Source organism: Sinocyclocheilus grahami, unplaced genomic scaffold (assembly GCF_001515645.1).
Source record: "Sinocyclocheilus grahami isolate Dianchi unplaced genomic scaffold, SAMN03320097.WGS_v1.1 scaffold905.1, whole genome shotgun sequence".
NCBI classification, from domain to species: Eukaryota; Metazoa; Chordata; class Actinopteri; order Cypriniformes; family Cyprinidae; genus Sinocyclocheilus; species Sinocyclocheilus grahami.
The window spans coordinates 293,444-316,735 of record NW_015506084.1 but is presented as its reverse complement, the minus strand read 5'-3'; the positions used below and the strand labels follow the sequence as shown (position 1 = coordinate 316,735).

The following is a 23,292-nucleotide window of genomic DNA, read 5'->3' as shown; positions in this document are numbered from 1 at the left end:
TTTTCTGTAGATATATATATATATATATATATATATATATATATATATATATATATATATATATACAATGCAGGACTGGATCAGTGATTAAGGTTCCAGGAAGAGAAGCTAGATCGAACACTGTCTAGGCTTGACTGAAATACTAAATATGCATGATAAATGACGTAATGGACACTTGTGAGTCCTGTAGTATCCCAGCTGAGCTCATTCAGGATATCAAATGTATTATGTGCATAATTTATGATGCCGTTTTAATCTCTGTAGTAATGCATCCATTGGCTATTGTTTATTTTAGCTAAAAAATGATTGCATTTTCCCTGTTAAATTCATGATTAGACATATAATTTTTATCAATCATATCACAAGCTCCATAGATATATTATTATGCCAAGAAAATGTCAAGTTAAGCATTCTGTTGCCTCAGCTTCAGGCGACATGCTCACAGACCCTTGCCAACGTGGTAAGAAACTGGCTGAAATCTCTAGCTCTGATTGGCTGAATGGTGTGCAAAATCTATGAGTCCGTGCACATTGTGTTGTAAAAATACGTTAATGTTTGTAATTTTGGTGCCATCAAATCTTTGAAAGATACAGATGCTTGAGGCACTGAGTATCAACTATTCTGGCTATTTCAGAGCAACACTCTTTTTTGTGCTTTGTTTTGAAATATATCTGTGAATTATTAGGCCCTAATTTCATTAGAGAATTTTTAATACAATTTCAATTTATTTTCAGCCATTGTTAAAAGTTGCATACAAACATAATGAACTGTGGAACAGATTTTATTCCACTAAAAAGCCTGGCTCTGTGAGTCTACGCACTCTGTAACGTGCTATCCCATGGATTATTTGATTATTTGTGTCTCATCTCCCCAGAATTATAACAATTGGATTAAACAGCAGATGAGCCAGCAGTGCAGTTGCTAAAAGGGAAAGCTTAATAAATGGGGAAGTGGTCTGGGACCCTTGTGGTCAGAGTTTTATAGACTGAGACACTTGGCTAGTCAATCGCTTTGGCCATTCAAGACATGTGACTTATCTAAACTTGTGGTCTAAAGGGGCAACAACGTAACAGTTATGACTCAATCATCAAATGAATACGGCATACTATAGCCAAAAATGGTAGGTTATCCTGGAATTTCTCACCTTTCACTGCGCAGTAATGGTTACATATACATTTTTTTTTTCTGATGACTGTGATTAAATCTTTAGGCCTGATCATGGGGAACATTTGCTGATGAACAGCACCGTCACTTGATGCAGATGTGACACCAAAAAGAGACAGCAGCTGTTTCACAGACAACTGATCCAAACAGAGACATTCACACACACACACACACACACACAGAGATATCTGACTGACTGAATGTTGTCCTGTGTGGGACGTTGTGATTTATAGGATAGCACTCGATATCAACCCCCTGTGGTCACACTCTTGTACACACACACACACACACATTCAGGACAATGTGACCTTGGGAGTCCATATCACAGCATATGTGTGTGTGCTTGTGCAGGATGGAGTATCAAGAGAGGGAGAGAACAATTCCCATAATGCAATCTACTGTATAGAACCAGTAAGAACGAGAGAGAGAGAGAGAGAGAGAGAGAGAGAGAGAGAGAGATTGGACAATAGAGACCCACTCACGGTTGAAGAATGGAGGAATGCATTAACAAGACTGAGTTTGGGACACTTTGGAGCAAGAAACACAATCTTGGACTTCGGATTGAGATTGACCACGCAATAATAAAGGAAAAGAGAATAATTTTTCATTAACGTGACCTTGGTATGGATGGATTTCATTTTGGACGCCACGCATCAAATGATATGCAAGCACTGGAACACATTAAATGTTGTCAACGAAAACCAATCGGTGATTGCGAAGATGCTGGACTCCCCTGGACTGCACCAACGAGGGGAGCATGATGTTGCAAAACTTAACCAGAAGGGAAAGGCAGAGAGGAATGGAGGGGAGGAGGATGATGATGAGGAGGAGGAGGAGAGGTGTGGAGGACAGCAGGAGGAGGGAGAAGGCGAGCCGGAGAGGTAGAGAGCGAGAGAGTCTGCATTTCAAGTGATTAACAGTGACCTTAGAATCTCCCTCTACGTGTCTCGCTCACTCTGCATTAAAGAACAATGCTGCAGTTCTTCAGACCTTTATCGTCCCGGGAACAACTACAAGAGTGTCTGCAGGAGGATGCAGCCCTCCCTGCCTCTGTTTCTCTCTCCCTCCCTCTTTTTCTATAACTTTATGATGCGTGGACGGTGAGCAGTGATGCTGAGGCCTGAGAGCGGAGGAGAAGTTTGGACTTGTGGGCAGGATGGGCTTCACAGGACGGGGTTGCCCTTTAAAATTTCTTTGAATTTAAGAGCGAAGGCTTCTCGTATTATGGTTCATTACCAGGTAAATAAAACCTTAATTCATTTTATTTGGTTGTACTTTTAATGCATGCATCTGGATCTCTTTAAGCTCACTCTAGTCTAGAGTATTTTGCCATGTTATTTATGGCAGTGAGTGCTATAAAAAGTGTATGTAGTGCAGTTGTTTCTTTAAGAACTATTTGTACCTGATTCAACACTTCCGATTACTTTTGTTAGTATAATGTAATGTAAGTGATTTGGTGATTTTGAAATTGACTAATTTAGATAGTACCACATGAAGCACATTTTTAGGTTTACTGACAAATCTTTATAAATTATTTTGTATGTGTGGAAAAAGTATATGATGAAGAGACGCTTTTAACAAATCTTTACACACACAAGGAGTAACTCACAAAGTTCATGAGGAAATTTAGCAATACTTGTCAGCATCAGGAATGAAAAATGGTTATAATATAAATTGTCCTAAACCAAACAAAAACACTTGTACTGAGATGCAGTTGAAGGTGTGGCTATGGTGTTACGCACTTGTCTTGCAAAATATTAAGAGATTACATTGTGCATTTTTAAAACTCTCATTAAGATAGCTGATTGTTTTTATTAAATCATTGTATGCGTAAATGTTATGTTCTCCCCTTAAAAGTATTATTTTCTAGTTTTATTTTAATTATTACACTTTTATTTGCAGATGACAACCAAGTAACTGTAAAATAGAATTATTTAAAAAAAATGTACTTGATTCACTTAAAAATTCACTTAGTTTGTTCATAACCAAAGTTATATCATTAATATTTTTGCTTATTTTTTAAAGGATATTTAGTGTACAGTATAGATTGAATGCATTTTTTTTTGTTATGAATAATGTATCTATCTCAAGTATTTAGCTTCAGTGATGTTAAATTATATTTTTGACTTGAATAAAGCCAATTCATTTACATGTTGCCATTGTTTAGGTTACCATTTATTTCAGTGTAGAGAAGAATCAAATGATCACATTTCGATCATGAAAATAGCAGAAACTTCATTAATTAGAAATTCCTTGAAAGAAGAGAGAGATAGAGAGAGCGAGAGCGAGAGCGAGAGCGAGAAGCAGACAAAACAGCATTCGTTCCCAAATAAGCATTGCTGAACTATTTCAAAATGTACTCTTGTACATTGACTATAGACGTGTTATCAAGGAGAAGGAAGTTGGAAAGTGGAACCCTTATGAAAACAATAAATACTAAGGGAAGTAATATGGTAAGACTGGTCCTTCAAATTATTTGACTTGACAGTTCAAAAAGAAAGAAAGAAAACAGTTATTTGTGGAAATTATACAAATAATTACCAATATGAATAACAAAATGAGAAATAGTCACATCTGTGTATTCTAAATCAGACTAATTGTGGCGAGATTGATTAGCTGAAGGGTTTTTGCACCAGATGTTTGAAATTACATCTGTCTTGCCGAGTCACTGTAGTAGCAGCATAAAAAATTATAACATTAAAACAAAGCATTTATCAGTACTGATCAAGAGAGTCACAACTCATATGCTCTGTTTAACTGAATGACTGACTATAGTGCTCAGCTCAGATTTGTTTGCAGATAATCAGGCTCCCTGGTTTTTATTATTTTGAACTTTTAAGTTGCCGTGTTCCTGTGGTCTGATTTTGCCACTTTGATAAATATATATGTTGTATATTTGCATGCATGAGTCACCTTCACTTTTGCCTGTGCAGCAATTTTCTCCAGCAGTAGCTGGTGTTGATCACACTGCGGAGACGCTGCGGCCTCCTCTGTCATCTTCTCTCTGTAGAACTTATTTAAAACATCTGCACTACATTGACGACATAGTGGAAAATAGCTTGTTTGGCTTTAATGCAGTAATGTCATCCTTTTATGCTTTAATGCATTAATGCCCTTGAATGGCTTTAAAACATTATTCAGTATTTTAATGCAGTAATTGCAATAATTGTAATGTTTGTTTTTTTATCATTAATTCTACTAATATTGATTTTAATACATTGTATTTATTTTAAAGGAATGGGTCATCTTCATTTGTTTTCCACAGAAGAAAGCAAGCCATGGGTTTTGAATGTCATGAGGGTGAGTAAATGAATACATTTTTGAGGGAACTATCACTTTGAATATTAATTAATACTTTTAATTAATAAAACATTTTTAGGTTTAAAAAGAGGCAGGAATAAAATGCTTTGTTTCTTTGTTTTTATTTGAAAAAAAACACAAACAATTAGTGATGCAGCTCTTAGTTATGGTGCAGTGCAAGCATACAGTACGTATTTAAAGTAGGCCAGAGTCAGACCTTCAGCGAGACACTAAACAGAAGCATGCATGCATGATGAAAAAAAACGAGCAAAAAACTGGTCCCCAAACCATTCCAACCAACCTCACTGGAATGCTGTTATCGTTTATGCCCACATAAATGTTATGTTTGTATGATCTTGATGTAGAAATGAAATCTTGAAGAAAACATCAAGGCAGTACAATCATGGTTGCATCATATATGTGACACCTTCAGTATAATATCAGGCTTCTGACAGTTCAAAATGATATTTAATGGCCCAGTTATTACATCAGTACTTATGAATAAATGTAAACAAGTAACCAGGAAATTGTTGTCTAATTCTAATAGAAGATAACCAGGGATTTAGAGTCATGTTTCCTGGCAACTCAACCTATGAATGGCAACCACTAAAGTGCTAGCCATAAAATCATTGTGCCGCAGTCTGGATTTCACAAACTGGCTTAATGTTAACTGCTGTGCAGCAAATCAAATTATGAGCTTAATGGTTTTATTATATCCTTTAGGAGACTTTTTAACATTTTGTGGTTGCCTGATGTCGCTCACATTATGCAAATATCTAATGCAAAACATGGTGGTAAAAATACAATGTACATGTGTACGTGAACAAAGTAACTGAGTGTCACTGAATACATGATTATCATTGAATACATAGCAATAACAGTTAACAGTTATGATTACACAATATGTAAATCTCAGTTTTGGTTCATAATACAATAAAGCATTACTGAATTAAACATTAAAATTAACACATTCCCTTGCAATGAATTTGAGGTCAAAATGGACCAAAATTATAGAGGTAACACAGCAATCCTTCGTGGTACATTTGTATATAACAAGAAGCAATATAACTTGATTTATTAAATACTTATTGGAGTACAATATGATGTGGAAGTGTAACATAACACCTATGTCAGTTAAACAAATAAATAAATAAAATAAGCCAGTCATAAGGGGATTGAGTGAGTTAAAGTGTGAGTAAACAGAAGCTAGTGTGGGTGTCGGCTTTGCCCAGCAGAGGGTGAGGCTTCCTGGGCTCAAAATCACTGTGGCTCCAGGCTTTGGGCCTGTGCAGCATGAATGCAGTGTTACAGCATGAACACTAAGTAATCATACATGGTGAAGTAAAATAAGCGGTGAACTACTTTACTCCTATGGTCTGTAGACAAATACTGTATATCTTCCCTGTTGAAAAAAACAGCATATGCTGGTTAGGTATGTTTTGACGCTGGGATGCTGGTTTATGCTGGTCCTTTGCCAGCACATGACCAGCATAAACCAGCAAAGGACCAGTTTAAACCAGCAAAGGACCAGCATAAGCCAGCAAAGGACCAGTTTAAACCAGCAAAGGACCAGCATAAGCCAGCAAAGGACCAGTTTAAACCAGCAAAGGACCAGCATAAGCCAGCAAAGGACCAGTTTAAACCAGCAAAGGACCAGCATAAGCCAGCAAAGGACCAGTTTAAACCAGCAAAGGACCAGCATAAACCAGCATCCCAGCGTCAAAACATACCTAACCAGCATATGCTGTTTTTTTACAACAGATTTTTATAAGGTTTTATGCCAGAACTTAGAAGAACCATTTGTATATGAGCTTACATCTCTATGATATTGTCTTGCTTTAATTTAAATATACAGAATGTTTAAATTAGACATATACTGCTATTTTTCGACATCATTCAAGATTACAATATACATATAATATATATTTTGATATATTTATTTTTTAATCTAACTATTTAGAACTATTTAATACTCACGTTTCCTGACAATAACACAAAATATGCTGTACAAATATTGATGCTATTCTTTGAAATTGTTCGATTTAGCAGATGTTGTGTAGGGGACTTGCCCCTTCCCTACATAATCTACTACATAGTTTGCAGTCTATTACTGAAAGTTCACAATCACTGTGTTTCACTATCAAAATGGATTCCCATCACATGAAAAAAAAAAGCTTGTTTTCGTTCTTTTTTTTCCAATTACTTGAAATCAAAGTTTCTTATTTCCTCTGTATACATAATTCTGTGTTTTTCTGTCAATATGGGGTGCTGTGTGTACATTAATGAGGAAAAAAAAATAACTTAAATGATTTTAGCAATTGGCTGCAATATAACAAAGAGTGAAAAATTTAAGGGGGTCTGAATACTTTCCGTACCCACTGTATGTCATACAGAATTGATTACTTTTTAATCTTTCCATTAAATGCACATTCATTAATCCAGTATCTTTCATTTGCTTGTTACTCAATTTAAAACCACTTTAGCCTCTTTCAGAACATATTATATGATGGAAAAAGAGTGATTGACCTCATAATCAAAGTTCACACATTCCCAATAACACACCACAACATACATGTCAAACACAATCTATAATATTAACAATCACATTTCTGTATCAGTTGTTTTTTGGCTTTTATCTATATATAGACCATGTCTAACTTGCCACATAATCATTGCACCTGAAATTATGATGTTTATGTGTGAAAGCAATGTTTTGGAAATGGCATTCTCCATAAATAGGGTACAAAATAGCTGAAACTCCATTTTTTTCTTCAGGGTTGCAAATTAGTGCAAATTCAGCATAAATTAAGCTGTCACTCAGTATGATATTTGTTTGATATTTTGTCTATTCATAATTGAGAAAATAGAGATTATTTACATCCAAACTAGCTTATTTTTTGGGCCTCACAATTTTTTATGTGTTTGTTTGTTTATTTATTTACTTATTTGGTAATGGGGGAAATAAGTTTTAATAAGGTTAATAAAGAAATTAAGAATTCACTCACTTTTACTTTTCATCTTTTAAAATGATGATGCTCTTCTGTGATTTTAATTGTTAGATAGTCATGAAGACTAAGTCCTCTCAGGTGGAAGTCAAAATCACCATTAACAAACCGACAAAAAAAAAGTCACTTTCATGCTAAGTTAGTTTCATGTTAGATAACAAATATGCAATATCAAATAGGTCACAACAAAGACAACATAGGATTAATGCCTCTAAGGCTTTTAAAAAATGTAATGGAACAGCAAAATATACCCTATTTGTGAAATGTGCCAGATGCTTGTGCAAATTAATTATTTGTTTTGTGCAAATTATGTGTATCATGCATAAGAAAATTGTCATGCAATGATTGTACATGTTTTGGAGGTGTGCTATGTGCTGTAAACTAGCAAATTATAGATTTTGAACACTGATGTATAGTCACGGTCCTGCCTAATAGTCTGCTGTAAAAACAGGATACACTTTTAGACTCAACAGGCGCAAACTGGCACAATGAGAAGGCACACACAAACACACACATTATGTTTCTACATCCACTTGAGAGGTTGTTGAGGGCAGTGATTTCTCAAGAAACTCTTAAAACGTATAAACACCATAAGGGTAAAAACACTTTGGCAGTTGTAAGAAGACCTTGTATAATTTTAAATTCATCTTGTTAGAAAATTTTCATCAGAAATACTGGATGGCTGATATTAATAGTGCTAATAGCCACAGTAGTTGAAGAAAAAAAAAAGACATTACTTGACTTTGAAAAAAGGGTGGTCTAAACGAAGAGTTCTGAAGGAAGTTATCACCTTAACCTGTTGTATTGAGTGGAAGAAGCAGTTTGAAACCCTTTGTGGGATAATTTCTCACTGGTAACTGGACACCATGGCACTGTGGTGGAGATCTTCCTTTATGATATGTTTGACTGCTACACGAGAAACCGAGGAATGTTGAATGAGACAGTTATAGGATGAAGAGTCAAAGAAGTTTTACATATCTTCAGGCAGGCTTACATTTCTGAAAGGTAAGAAGAAAGACAATGAAAAAAAAATGTGAGAATGTCGAATCAGCATGTTGAATATTAACATTGATTTATTGATTTTTTTTTGTATGATTTCCATATGTGGTTATTTTGTAGGAAAATACCATTAGATTTGGCAAATATGATTAATTTTGATCAGTTTTTTTTTTCAATTTAAATTTTTTATTTAAATTTAATATTTTATTTTTATAAAGACTGATTCATTTGCCAGAACGTCTCGGTTACGTATGTAACCCTCGTTCCCTGAAGGAGGGAACGGAGACGTCACGTCGTGACCGACGAATTGGGATCTCGCTTAGAGAGACTAATCCACTTAAGAGTGTAAACTAAACGAGCCAATGCACATTGGCATGCGATAATTGCATCCAGCTGCCACTGATCACAGCTTGAGCATAAAAAGACAGCCGGTGCAATGCATACCAGGTTTTCGCTGAGAAGCCAAGCCGTTGGCCCGGCCGCTCACTAAAGAGTGAAAACTAAACGAGCCAATGCACATTGGCATGCGATAATTGCATCCAGCTGCCACTGATCACAGCTTGAGCATAAAAAGACAGCCGGTGCAATGCATACCAGGTTTTCGCTGAGAAGCCAAGCCGTTGGCCCGGCCGCTCAGCGGTGGTACAGCCGCCGTGACGACGGGACGTGATGTCTCCATTCCCTCCTTCAGGGAACGAGGGTTACATACGGAACCGAGACGTTCCCTTTCAGTTGGTCACTATGAGTCACGTCGTGACCAACGAATTGGGATCCCTACCAAAGCGCCATGGATGCTGTCCCTTCCAGTGTCCTGTGCAAGCCTCCTGCGCCCCTTTTTGGTGTAGGCCGGGGCTAGCAACAAGAAGACCAGTCACCGATGTCGTAGCACTACCCACTCAGTGAGATTGGATAATGGGATTGTAACCCTCTTGGAAATGGCAGACGTCTGCCGGGGAAACTCTGAGGCTATACCGTGGACTTTACACATATGGGATCCATTTAGGTCTCTACATATGGAACCCAGCCCTCTACCGGTTCTCAAGGATTCACAGAGTGAGGGTCTGGCGCCGGACATTCCACCACGTCATGCTGCCGAGGGGACAAAGGAGCTTGACATGGCCTACAGTACGGACACTCTGGAGCAGTTTTAGCAAGCCGACACTAAATCGGGGCCTCTCAGTGCCTCTACCCGTTTGAGGTGAGAACACAGGAGGATACCGGCTCCAAACGAAGGCTATAGAATCTAGCGAACGTGTTGTGGGTCGCCCAGCCCGCAGCTCTACAAATATCTGTCAGCAAGGTGCCACGAGCCAGCGCCCAGGAGGATGCAACACTTCTAGTAGAGTGAGCTCGCCATCTGAGCGCCATCAATATGAGTCACGTCGTGACCAACGAATTGGGATCCCTACCAAAGCGCCATGGATGCTGTCCCTTCCAGTGTCCTGTGCAAGCCTCCTGCGCCCCTTTTTGGTGTAGGCCGGGGCTAGCAACAAGAAGACCAGTCACCGATGTCGTAGCACTACCCACTCAGTGAGATTGGATAATGGGATTGTAACCCTCTTGGAAATGGCAGACGTCTGCCGGGGAAACTCTGAGGCTATACCGTGGACTTTACACATATGGGATCCATTTAGGTCTCTACATATGGAACCCAGCCCTCTACCGGTTCTCAAGGATTCACAGAGTGAGGGTCTGGCGCCGGACATTCCACCACGTCATGCTGCCGAGGGGACAAAGGAGCTTGACATGGCCTACAGTACGGACACTCTGGAGCAGTTTTAGCAAGCCGACACTAAATCGGGGCCTCTCAGTGCCTCTACCCGTTTGAGGTGAGAACACAGGAGGATACCGGCTCCAAACGAAGGCTATAGAATCTAGCGAACGTGTTGTGGGTCGCCCAGCCCGCAGCTCTACAAATATCTGTCAGCAAGGTGCCACGAGCCAGCGCCCAGGAGGATGCAACACTTCTAGTAGAGTGAGCTCGCCATCTGAGCGCCATCAATCCAGTGGGCCATCCTCTGCTTAGAGACGGCCTTCCCCTTCTGCCTGTCTCCATAACAGACAACGAGCTGGTCTGAGGTCCTAAAGCTTTGTGTCTGGTCTAAGTACCATCTCAAGGCTCGGACGGGACAAAGCAAAGCTAGAGCTGGGTCTGCCTCCTCCGGGGGCAGCGCTTGCAGGTTCACTACCTGATCCCTGAAGGGGGTAGTAGGAACCTTGGGCACATAGCGGGCCAGGGCTTCAGGATTACCTGGGAGTCAGCCGGCCCAAACTCTAGGCACGAATCGTCGACCGAAAATGCGTGCCGGTCCCCTCCTGGTGGAGGCCAGTGCAAGCAGGATCAGCGTTTTCATTGAAAGAAACTTTAGCTCGACTGACTACAAAGGCTCAAATGGGCTCTGCTGTAGTACTTTGAGCACTAGAGACAAGTCCCAAGAGGGTATAAAGGGGGGCTGGGGAGGATTTAACCTTCTCGCCCCCCTAAGGAACCTGATGACCAGGTCATGCTTCCCTACCGATTTCCCTTCCACGGGGTCATGGTTAGCAGCAATCGCAGAGACATAGACTTTAAGGGTGGAGGGAGACAGCCTTTGCTCCAACTCTTGCTTCAAAAAGGAAAGCACAACCCTGGTTGGGCATTTCCGGGGGTCTTCTCGGTGAGAAACGGTCTGTGGCACGGAAGGATCGACACATGAACGTACGCATCCGATCCCCGACACAAACCAATCTCGGGGACCCGGAGATGCGTTTCTGCACCAACATCTAGAACGGTAACCAGTGAAGGGTCCGGTTCAAGACACGCAGATCCAAGATTGGTCGTAACCCACCGCCTTTCTTGGGTACAATGAAGTAGGGGCTGTAAAACCCTGTCCTCATATCGGCTGGAGGGGCCGGCTTTATCGCGTCCTTCGCCAGTAGGACTGCAATCTCTGCACGCAAGACAGGAGCATTGGCCGCCTTCACTGCCGTGAAGCAGATGCTACTGCACTTGGGGGGATGCCGGGAGAACTGAATTGCATAGCCGTGACTGATGGTCCGCAGAAGCCAGCGAGACGGGCTCGGTAGCGTTAGCCAGGCACCCATATACCGGGACAAGCGGGACCAGTGGGACCAGCGGAACCACTGCCGTACCCACAGTGGGGGAGCGAGGTGGAACGCAGGGACCCAACTCGGGTGGCTTGTGGGCGGACCGAAGAGGGGTCTGAGTGTGCGGTGCAACGCTTCCCTGCTTCCACAGTTTGGCAGAGGGTGCGTGAGTAGGGTCTTTTTTGACACTCTCGAACCGCCCGATGCTGCCTGCTGGCGATGGAGGAGGATGAGTGTGGTCCGGTGTTGGTCCATCCGCGACTCTACATGCTCTTCTGGGACCCAGGGACAGAGAAAACCACTCTCTCATCGAGATTTTACAGACTCTCCACCCGCCCCTTCTCCAGGGGAGGGAGAGGTGCATTCACCATCCCCCAAAGAGCAGCTTCGGGACACGGGACACAACTGCATCGCTACAGTCCACTCCACCGGGGGGTGGTGAGGGAGGAGGAACCAGCAGGTCAGTTTCTGGCAGTAAAAGGTGCTGTCCATGACCTGCTGAGCTCCTCATGCACCTCCGGGAAGAGAGGCACCGAGGCGGGGCGCTGAGAACCAGCGCGAGCCACCCCGAGAAACCAATCGTCCAACCTCGAGGGCCCGGGACACGGTGGAAGTTTCCACTCGAGCCCTACCCTCTCGGCGGCCCAGGAAAGCATAGCCGACATCTCCGGCTCCGATTCAGGCCTTGCCACCATCCCGGAGAGTGGCAGCACAGCCGAATCTTCCTCTCCAGAGAGCTCTCCCTCCGATGCAGTGATCGACATCCGGTCGTCGGGAGGAGCACCGAAGGATACCGCTGGTACGCTCTTTGAAGAGGGCCCAGTGCGTTCCTTTGACGGCTCGACTGGTTGCGAAGCGCTAGAGGAGTGATGCCCCCCCGAGGTTTGGTTCCCTGAGGGGTTTGCCACCACTGTAACCCTCAGACCGCCCGTGCTACTGCCCGAAGTAGTCCTTGCATGGCTGCCGCCAGGACGAACACTAAATCGCGGCAGAGGCAAAGGAGCTCCGCCCCCCTGGAGGAAATGGAGCCTGGCCCGGGGCTCCGAGATGGTCAACTTCCCGCAATGGGAACATAACTCATCCACGAATGCCACTTCAGCGTGTTTAATGCCCAGACACATGAGGCAGCGATCGTGACCATCACCCGGCGCCAGGTAACGACCGCATCCAGAAACGCACGGGTGAAACGCCATCTTTAAAAAGATGATCCATCGTCTTTACAAAGAAGCACCCTTGTAAGCTCTTTTAGAGAAATAAGCTCTTTCAGGGAAATGCTCTTTTAGGTGCTGAGACGCACAGGGGAGATGGCCGCTTGCAGCACAACAGGGGGTAGTGCAGCCTGAAGTGCGCAACCCACTCGACACAGGAACGACCACCGCTGAAGCGCCATCCGCCAACACAAAAAGCTCCCTAGAGCGCGTTCAACTCATCACACAGGAAGCAGTTAATAGGAGCAGAATGATGTTGTCGCTCGGCTCCGAAGCGAAAAGCTAGTATGCGTTGCACCGGCTGCCTTTTTATGCTCACGCTGTGATCAGCGGCAGATGTATGCAATTATCGCATGCCAATGTGCCTTGTTGCTCGTTTAATTTACAATCGAAGTGGATTGGTCTCTCTAAGCGAGATCCCAATTCGTCGGTCATGACGTGACTCATAGTGACCGACTGAAAGGGAACCTATGTACTAAAATGTCAAGAAAGTTGGAAAATTTGTTTAATTTCTGAGTCAGTTTTTTTCTAATGGTTCCAAACACTGATTCAATAATTCACTTTCCTCATTACTTTTAAATATGCTTAAAATGCCTGTCAATTTACATACTTAAAGGTGTGTTTGATAAGGGTTGGCGTTAACTGTGCAGAGCTGTGGCCCTTCAGGAATTGAGTTTGAGACCAATGATGTACAGTATATATACAGTAGTATATAAAACAGATAGTTGAAGTACTGTATATTTACGAAAATACTGTTTCAGTTTTTTCTACACCAAAATGTTACATTTAATTCAATGTGTTACTTGCCTTTTTTGTAACTGAAATTCACAAGCAACTAGAATGCCAATGTTTTATGTACATTAGGTATATAAAGGTTATCTATAGGTACAGTTGTGGTTTAAAAAATGTTTTGGTTTCAGATAATTATTGGTTATATATGTGACCCTGGACCACAAAACCAGTCATAAGGGTCAATTTTTCAAAATTGAGATCTATACATCATCTGAAAGCTGAATGAGCTTTCCATTGATGTATGGTTTGTTAGGATATGACAATATTTGGCCGAGATACAACTATTTAAAAATCTGGAATCTGAGGGTGCAAAAAAATCTAAATACTGAGAAAATCGCCTTTAAAGTTGTCCAAATTAAGTTCTTAGCAATGCATATTGCTAAGTTTTGATATCTTTATGGTAGGACATTTACAAAATATCTTCATGGAACATAATCTTTACTTAATATCCTAATGATTTTTGGCATAAAAGAAAAATCGATCATTTTGACACATACAATGTTGTTTTGGCTATTGCTAAAAAATATACTCAAGCGACTTAAGACTGGTTTTGTGGTCCAGTGTCACATATGTTAAAATAACTCGTTGCAAGTGCAGGTCATTTGCAGTTATGGAGAAGAAGAAAAGAAAAAAAAACATACAACATACCACCAGCACAAAGACATTACAGAACCCAACCAGATAAAGCAAGTCTACAAACAGATTGATAGTAACCAGGTAATTCGGGTCCAGAACTCAAAAACATAAAGAACAGGCTAATGAAACGAAGATGGAGAACTTTAAAGGGCTACTGTCAACCACAGTCACATGACCCACCAAAACACACTTGCTAGCAATTATTTTTACCAGAATGTGTAGGATGGAGCTCCACCATCAGTTAGGCCTCCAGGGCTAAGATTGCGGGTTAGGGCTGTCTGTTTCAGGATTCAAAGTAAGCAGTTTGTTTATAGAGAAGAACTCTTTACTACGAGAAAAGAAAAAAGAAAGAAATAAATTATTACTTTGTTGCTTCTTCTGTGCCTCCTTCTCCATCTGCTTTGCCCTCTTCCTCCATCTTCTGCTCATCTGAGATCAGCTCCTGGTTCTTATGTCTGCGAATACACTTCACCACTACCATGGACAGAATGAGCAAAGCTAGAATTCCTCCCACAGATGCCCCGATGGCAACAGCAATGGTCGAATCTCTTGGTGGCGGCACTGGGCAGAGGAAGACAAAAATTGAGGAAAACTAAATAATAAATCAGAGTAGCATATTGCTTTAGCAAAAAAAATTAAATAATATATATATATATATATATATATATATAGTGGTTCAACAGTAATGTTATAAACAGTGTTGGGGAAAGTTACTTTTAAAAGTAATACATTACAATATTGCATTACTCCCTAAAAAGTAACTAATTAAGTTAGTTACTTTTAATGAAATGTAATGTGTTACGTTACTTTTGAGTTTTAAATCAATATCAATAATACCCCCTTGTGATATTTAAAAATAGGCAGCGGCTATTTGCACTAAGTGTAAATAGCAAATTATATGTTATTTACACCAAGTAAAAACAGCATATTTTCTTAACGATCAATTCTGAATAGCAGTATTTTCTTAGTGATATGCTATTTGCACTTAATGTAAATAGCATATCACTAAGAAAATACTGCTATTAGATTCTATTTACACTAATAATACTGCTAATAGATTCTATTTACACTATGAAAAATTTAAAATTATTAAACAGAGGTTGCCCTGTTGGGACAATAAATCCCTACACCTAACCCTAACCCCTGATACTTAATTTTTAACTTTTCAATTATTTCCTTAATTTTTATTGAAAATAAATGCCTTTCCAATGTGATACGTGATGTGAAAAGGGAGAAGAACGAGTTAGGCAAAATGCAGATTCGAACTCGGATCAATCACGTCAAAAAGAATGCATAACGTGCTTTATCATCTACGCCACTAGAGCTGTCGCTTGCCCGCCATCTTTTGTAATATTATCTAGCGCAAACATACGTTGGTGGGCGGAGTTAGCCTCTACCAACAAGGCGGGCTATTTGCATTTAATGTAAATAGACATTCTGTTTAAGATATTTTACTTTTCTTGAAAAAGGCGGCTGCAAACAACTGGCTAAAGGGACTACAGATGTTTAGCTTTTTACTTCTGGTGATTGTATTTAGGCTTCAAAATCTATAAACTTTGTATTCATTTGTAAAGATTATCATGATGAAAAGAAAAACACGCAAGAATAATAAACATTTGTTGTTCACAGAGCTTATTTTTTTCTATAATAATCCAAAAGCCACTAGAAAATTTGGCTTTTTGTTGAGCGAACAACTTCAAAAAGACATCATCAATGCAGCACTCTATTCTAATTCTGGACTTAACAACACCTGCAATAAGGAAACACCATTCATCATGGCCTCTCCTAAAATAATCTGGGTAGAGCTTCTTGGCTCATACTGAAGCCTTACATTCAGTCAGGACAAGGACCTGAATGGCGCCGTGGCCCTGAATGCGGTCTGGAGGGTTGCGCACATAGCAGTTGTAGATGCCCTCGTCTGTCAACTGCACATCTAAGATAGTGATGCTCAGGTCATTCTTATCCAGGTTTCCAGAAAATGTGACTCGATCTCCAAATCGGCTCGACTTCAAGGGTGTTATTTTGTTCTTATAGGTCATGAACTTGGAAAAGAAGACATTTTGGATGAAGGTAGATTGAGAAAGGTAAAGAAAAAATTTAATTGTGTAATTTTAAAGAATTGGTAATACAATGGTATTAGCATGTTTAGTCTTTGTTTTCCCTCACCATTTCTTCTGTGCTGTTGCTTGTATCTTGATAGGTCCAGTTCATGGCAAACTTGCTGGGGTCCAGCTTGTAGCATGAAGTGAACGCACAGGGGATTCTGACATCTGTCCCATTGAGAGCGAGGATCTGTGGTGGCACCAGCACATCCATGGAATTCACTGGACATGCTATGAGATGTTTTTTTATTGGTCTTATGAAGTATTCTAATTTGTTGAGATAGTGAATTGGTGGGTTTTTGTTAAATGTGAGCCAAAATCATCACAATTAAAATAATCAAAGACTTAAACTACTTCAGTCTGTGTGCTTTGAATTTATTTAATACACGAGTTTCACAATTTGAGTTGAATTACTGAAATAAATGAACTTTTCCACAACATTCTAATTTATTGAGATGCACCGGTACACGTCTATGACATCTGATTGGTGAGATACTTCTGGAAAGCGCATGTTTTAAATGCGGTGTGCATGGAAATGCCTTTTCAAGTAAGTTAAAATGTAATTTTCAAAAGATAAACAAGCTATTTTTTTAACTTTCAAAGTGGTCTGAGTAGTTATCTTATATAACTTATAATGATGGTTATATAATTATGTAATTCAAACACCTTTTAAAAGTTCATTTTAATTTAGAATGACTGCAAATTTGGATTGGATAAGCCTTGTTCAAATTGGTAGGGGGTTGGTAAGATGTTATTTATGAAAGAAGTCTCTTATGCTCATCAAAAACAGCATTTATTTGATTAAAAATACAGTAAAACAATTATTTACTATTTGGATATTTTTGTTATGTAATGTATTGCAGTGATTGAAAATATGAATTTTCAACATCAGTACTCAAATGTTACTTGATACTTCAGAAATAATTTTAATTAGCAAATTTAGTGCTTAAGTATTATTATTATTATTATTACTACCAGTTTTGAAAATAGTTAGGCTGCTTTTTATTGTGTAAACTGTGATACATTTTTATTATTATTTGAATAGAAAGATCATAGAAAGTCACAGAAAAGTCTTTGTCACTTTTGATCAATTTAATGCATCCTTGCTGAATAAAGTATTAATTTCCGATATACCCTTTGATTGACTTCTGATTGACCCTAAACTTTTAAACAGTGGTGCAATATAAAATTTTTATATAAATAAAACAAATAAATACAAAATGTATTAAATGTTTTTTTTTCATAGTTGTTTTAATTATTACAGACCAAAAATCTGAAATTTATGCTTTCACTTAAACATTACACATTTGGTATCAAAGTCTCAGACTTTTAAATCCCAATACATTTTAAATATTTGAATATGTATTACAACATTAATGTCATTCTACTTTAAGCAATGTGTTTACAATGCCTTATATAAACCATATTTTTCCAGTGTTGCCAAGTTCAATGTAAATAAATTTCTTCTTAATCTGTATCTGTATTAAGCATGCACTATAAGTTGCATTTCTATTACTATGATCTATGCTACTACTATATCACTATGATTGCCAAAACATTTTTTATCCTATTGTCTAAAGGTTTATTTCCTCCACCTCTGCACCATTTCATCCCTCTGCAGTCAGGAGTTTTGTGTTTCTGGACAAGTTCCCACTGCTGCAGCAGTTATGCTTTATCGGCCCGGCTCTCTGCAGTAGGAGCAGCAACTTCGTCACACCCTCCCATCCCATCCCATCCCATCCCCACCCCCTCAAAGTGCTGCAGTTTAGTCCATCCCCCTCCCTTTAGAAAAAAGCAGGTGTCCTCATGGATAGAGAGCGAGAACTACAGCAGCTGTGTTCAGAGAAAAGACGCATACACACACGAACCTCATGCATATGTGAATAGGTTTATTATGATTTATAGTGCGCTAATTCCAGAGTGCTAACAAGGCAACATTTGAACTATACAGATATACAACAATATATTATAATCATAGCATTTTTTTGTGCTACAAATGATGCAGTACTGCATCATGTCACTGTATCCTACATAGGCTCTCAGTGTGGGCTGAAATACACACACACACATGCAGAGTCAGCACTCTGACAGGCGTGTTACTCAATAGTGGCACTACGTCAATGTCGTCTCCACCCACCCTTTTACCTTCATGCATATTTAGTCCGTTTCTCTCTGTGGTCTGTACCACAGCAGAGACGCTTTAAAACTCCTTCACGTACACCATGCACATTTAATCACCGCATCCATACATTTCTTTCAAAAGAATCAGGAAATAATAGCCATATTGTTGTAGTTTGAAAGCTACAATGAATCTTGAGTATCTGTACACTCTTGTTTGTGAATGTTTGGGTTTATATAAGGGGTCTGACTAACAATGACATCTCTAGCCCACTCTTGGGTTACCTATTTGATGGTTATATACAAATATTCACCAGTTCAGAGAGCTGTAGGCAAAAAATACTGCAGTGTAGCTCTCTCTCACACAACAGTCCCTGACAAACCCCATCCCTACACCCTCCCTGCGCTGTCTGTGTCCTCTTTTTTCTGCTCTCAAGGTTATTTTAAAAGGAGAAATGTGGACAAGATACATTGTGGAGCTGAATATGCATGCAAAACATAATACAGACACACATACACACACACAAATACATACATACAGTACATACAGTGCTGGGTAGATTACTTACAAATTGTAATTCTTTCCTGTTTCAAAAATACCTAACGGAAATGGTCAGTAATATATTAGATTACACATTTAATCTGATTACTTTTAGATTTCTTTTGATCTAACTTCTTTTTGGTTCCCTTTCAGTCGGTCACTCCGAGTCACGTCAGTGACCGATGAATTGGGATCTCGCTTTGAGAGACCCATCCACTTTGAGTATAAACTAAACGAGCCTATGCACATTGGCATGTGATGATTGCATCCAGCTGCTGCTGATCACAGCATGAGCATAAAAAGGCAGCCGGTGCAACGCATACCAGCTTTTTGCTTCGGAGCCGAGCGACAACATCGTTCTGCTCCTACCAAACTGCTTCATGTGTGACGAGTCTAGCTCGCTCTCGGGAGCTTTTTGTGTTGGTGGACGGCGCTTCAGCGGTGGTCGTTCCTGTGTTGAGTGGGTTGCGCACTTCAGGCTGCACTACCCCCTGTTGTGCTGCAAACAGCCGTTTCCCCTGTGCGTCTCAGCACGTAAAATAGCGTTTCACCCGTGCGTTTCTGGATGTGGTCGTTACCTGGCACCAGGTGATGGTCACGATTGCTGCCTCATGTGTCTGGGCATTAAACATGCTGAGGTGGCGTTCGCGGATGAGTCATGTTCCCATTGTGGGAAGATGACCATCTTGGAGCTGCGAGCCAGGCTCCGTTTCCTCCAGGGGGGGCAGAGCTCCGTTGCCTCTGCCATGATCTAGTGTTTGTCCTGGCGGCAGCCAGGCGTGGACTACTTCGGGCAGTAGCACGGGCGGTCTGAGGGTTACAGTAGTGGCAAACCCCTCAGGGAACCAACACTCAGGGGACCATCGCTCCTCTAGCGCTTCGCAACCAGTTGAGCCGCCAAAGGAAACGGTATCCTTCGGTTCTCCTCCCGACGACCGGATGTCAATCACTGCATCGAAGGGAGAGCTCTCTGGAGAGGAAGATTCGGCTGCGCTGCCGCCCTCTGGGATGGTGGCAAGGCCTGAATCGGATCCAGAGATGTCAGCTATGATTTCCCGGGCCGCCGAGAGGGTAGGGCTCGAGTGGAAACCTCCACCGTGTTCCGGGCCCTTGAGGTTGGATGACTGTTTTTTCGGGGTGGCTCGCGCTGGTTCTCAGCGCCCCGCTTCGGTGTCTTTCTTCCCGGAGGTGCATGAGGAGCTCACCAGGTCATGGACGGCACCTTTTACAACCGGAAACTGACATGCTGGTTCGTCCTCCCTCACCACCCTCAACGGTGGTGCAGCTAGGGGCTATACAAGGGCACACCCGGTGGAGTGGCCGGCTGCGGTTGCGAAGGTCACCGGGAGTTCTCGGGGTCGTGCGATGTCCACACTTGTGGTCCAGGAGCGCCATCTCTGGTTGTATCTGGTTGATATGAGGGACGCCGACAAAGTTCGGTTCCTTAATGCTCCTGTGTCCCAGACTGGCCTCTTTGCGACGCGGTCGAGAGCTTGGCCCAGCAGCTCTTGGCTGCACAGAAGCAAACTGAGGTGGGTCGTCACACCCTGCACCGGCGGGCAGCTGCTGCCTTCACCCATTCGCCGGCCGCAACGCCCCAGCCTGCTCGTTGCCGAGGCCAGCCCCCTGCATCCGCCCCTGCTCCCACGCCGCATCCGCAGCAGCCTCCAGCAAGCAGTGCCGTGGAGCTAGGCAAAGGCAGGCCACCCCACCCGTCCAGGCCCCCGTCAAACCTGGCGGTGAGCGAAAGAGCAAGAAGCCGCGGGACGTGTGACCCAGAGGAGGAGGAAGCTGCTCTTTGGGGGATGGTGAAGGCACCTCTCCCTCCCCCGGAGGAGGGCCGGATGAAGAATCTGGAAAATCTCAACAAGAGAGCGGTTTTCTCTGTTCCTGGGCCCCAGGAGGGCACGGAGAGTCGCGGATGAACCAGCACTGGACCACACTCATCCTCCTCCATCACCAGCAGGCAACAGCGGGCAGTTCGAGAGCGTCAACAAAGGCCCTACTCACGCACCCTCTGCCAAACTGTGGAACCAGGTAAGCATTGCACTGCACACTCGGACCCCTCTTGGGTCCGCTCACAAGCCACCCGAGTTGGGTCCCTGCGTTCCACCATGCTGCCCCACTGTGGGTACGGCGGTGGTTCTGCTGGTCCTGCTTGCACGGTATCTGGACGCCTGGCTAGCGCTACTCAACCCGTCTCGTTGGCTTCTGCGGACCATCAGCCTCGGCTATGCAATTCCGTTCGCCTGGCATCTCCCCAAGTTCAGTGGCATCCGCTTCACGTCAGTGAAGGCGGCCGATGCTCCTGTTTTGCGTGCGGAGATCACAGTCATACTGACGAAGGATGTGATAGAGCCGGTCTCTCCAGCCGATATGAATACAGGGTTTTACAGCCCTTACTTCATTGTACCCGAGAAAGGCGGTGGGTTACAACCAATCTTGGATCTGCGTGTTTTGAACCGGACCCTTCGCCGGTTACCGTTCAAGATGTTGACGCAGAAACACATCTTCGGGTGCATCCGTTCCCGAGATTGGCTTGTAGCAATCGACCTGAAGGATGCATACTTTCATGTGTCGATCCTTCTGCGCCGCAGACCATTTCTGCGGTTCGCGCTCGAAGGACGAGCATATCAGTACGAGGTCCTGCCCTCCAGGCTGTCCCTGTCGCCCTGTCAACTGGGAAAAGAGCAAACTCTCCCCGATGCACAGGATCTCTTTTCTAGGTATGGAGTTGGATTCGGTCGAACAGACAGCATGCCTCACAGAGGAAAGTGCGCAGTCGGTGCTGAACTGCTTGAATTCGTTCAAGGGCAGGACAGCGGGCCCACTGAAACTATTTCAGAGGCTTCTGGGGCATATGGCAGCTGCAGTGGCAGTTATGCCGCTGGGGCTGCTTCATATAAGACCGCTCCAGCACTGGTTTCATGGCCGAGTCCCGGGGTGGGCGTGGAAGCGCAGCACTCACCGGGTCCAAGTTACACTGGCCTGTCACCAAATCTTCACCCCGTGATCAGACCTTACGTTCCTTCGGGTAGGAGTGCCCCTAGAACAGGTCTCCAGGCATGCTGTGGTTTACACGGATACCTCCACCACCAGCTGGGGGGCCATGTACAACGGGCACGCAGTTTCGTGGGTATGGACGGGCCCCCAACTGCACTGGCATATCAATTGAATCGTCTCAAAGGGTGCTTATGAGGCAAGCACGTGCTTGGTCTGAACGGCCCGAACGGACAACACGGCGACCGTTGCATACATCAACCGAAAAGGTGGTCTGTGCTCCCGTTGCATGTCGCAACTCGCCCGCCACCTGCTCCTTTGGAGTCAGAAGGTTCATTCACATGCCGGGTCTGCTCAACTGTACGGCCAATGAGCTGTCACGAGCTACACTCCTGGGAGAATGGAGACTCCATCCCCAGACGGTCCAGCTGATTTGGAGACGTTTTGAAGCTGCTCAGGTAGGACGGCGCTTCAGCGGTGGTCGTTCCTGTGTCAAGTGGGTTGCGCACTTCAGACTGCACTACCCCCTGTCGTGCTGCAAACGGCCGTTTCCCCTGTGCGTCTCAGTACGTAAAAGAGTATTTCCCTAAAAAAACCAATTTCTCTAAAAGAGTACAATAAGCAGGTGCGTCTTTGTAAAGACTACGGATTGTCTTATTAAAGATGCCGTTTCACCCGTGCGTTTCTGGATGTGGTCGTTACCTGGCACCGGCTGATGGTCATGATTGCGGCCTCACATGTCTGGGCATTAAACATGCTGAGGTGGCGTTCGCGGATGAGTCATGTTCCCATTGTGGGAAGATGACCATCTTGGAGCTGCGAGCCAGGCTCCGTTTCCTCCAGGGGGGGCAGAGCTCCGTTGCCTCTGCCATGATCTAGTGTTTGTCCTGGCGGCAGCCAGGCGTGGACTACTTCGGGCAGTAGCACGGGCGGTCTGAGGGTTACAGTAGTGGCAAACCCCTCAGGGAACCAACACTCAGGGGACCATCGCTCCTCTAGCGCTTCGCAACCAGTTGAGCCGCCAAAGGAAACGGTATCCTTCGGTTCTCCTCCCGACGACCGGATGTCAATCACTGCATCGAAGGGAGAGCTCTCTGGAGAGGAAGATTCGGCTGCGCTGCCGCCCTCTGGGATGGTGGCAAGGCCTGAATCGGATCCAGAGATGTCAGCTATGATTTCCCGGGCCGCCGAGAGGGTAGGGCTCGAGTGGAAACCTCCACCGTGTTCCGGGCCCTTGAGGTTGGATGACTGTTTTTTCGGGGTGGCTCGCGCTGGTTCTCAGCGCCCCGCTTCGGTGTCTTTCTTCCCGGAGGTGCATGAGGAGCTCACCAGGTCATGGA

The 23,292-nt window shown here is 43.0% G+C and overlaps 1 protein-coding gene across 2 annotated transcripts in view; it reads right to left on the bottom strand.

The window, feature by feature from the left end:
• Positions 1-6,157: 6,157 nt before the first annotated feature.
• LOC107564053 (sodium channel subunit beta-2-like) overlaps positions 6,158-23,292 on the bottom strand; it is a 30,410-nt gene continuing 13,275 nt past the window's right edge. Inside the window, exons 2-7 of one of the 2 annotated variants that reach the window (XM_016249051.1) lie at positions 16,358-16,524; positions 16,023-16,233; positions 14,557-14,752; positions 14,402-14,469; positions 6,844-8,467; positions 6,158-6,706 (exon numbers count right to left, since the gene is read on the bottom strand). In XM_016249051.1, coding sequence (XP_016104537.1) covers positions 14,460-14,469; positions 14,557-14,752; positions 16,023-16,233; positions 16,358-16,524 — 584 coding nt within the window. In that variant the 3' untranslated portion in view covers positions 6,158-6,706; positions 6,844-8,467; positions 14,402-14,459. The remainder of the gene's footprint in view (positions 6,707-6,843; positions 8,468-14,401; positions 14,470-14,556; positions 14,753-16,022; positions 16,234-16,357; positions 16,525-23,292) is intronic. The other variant, XM_016249050.1, reaches the window with a different exon arrangement.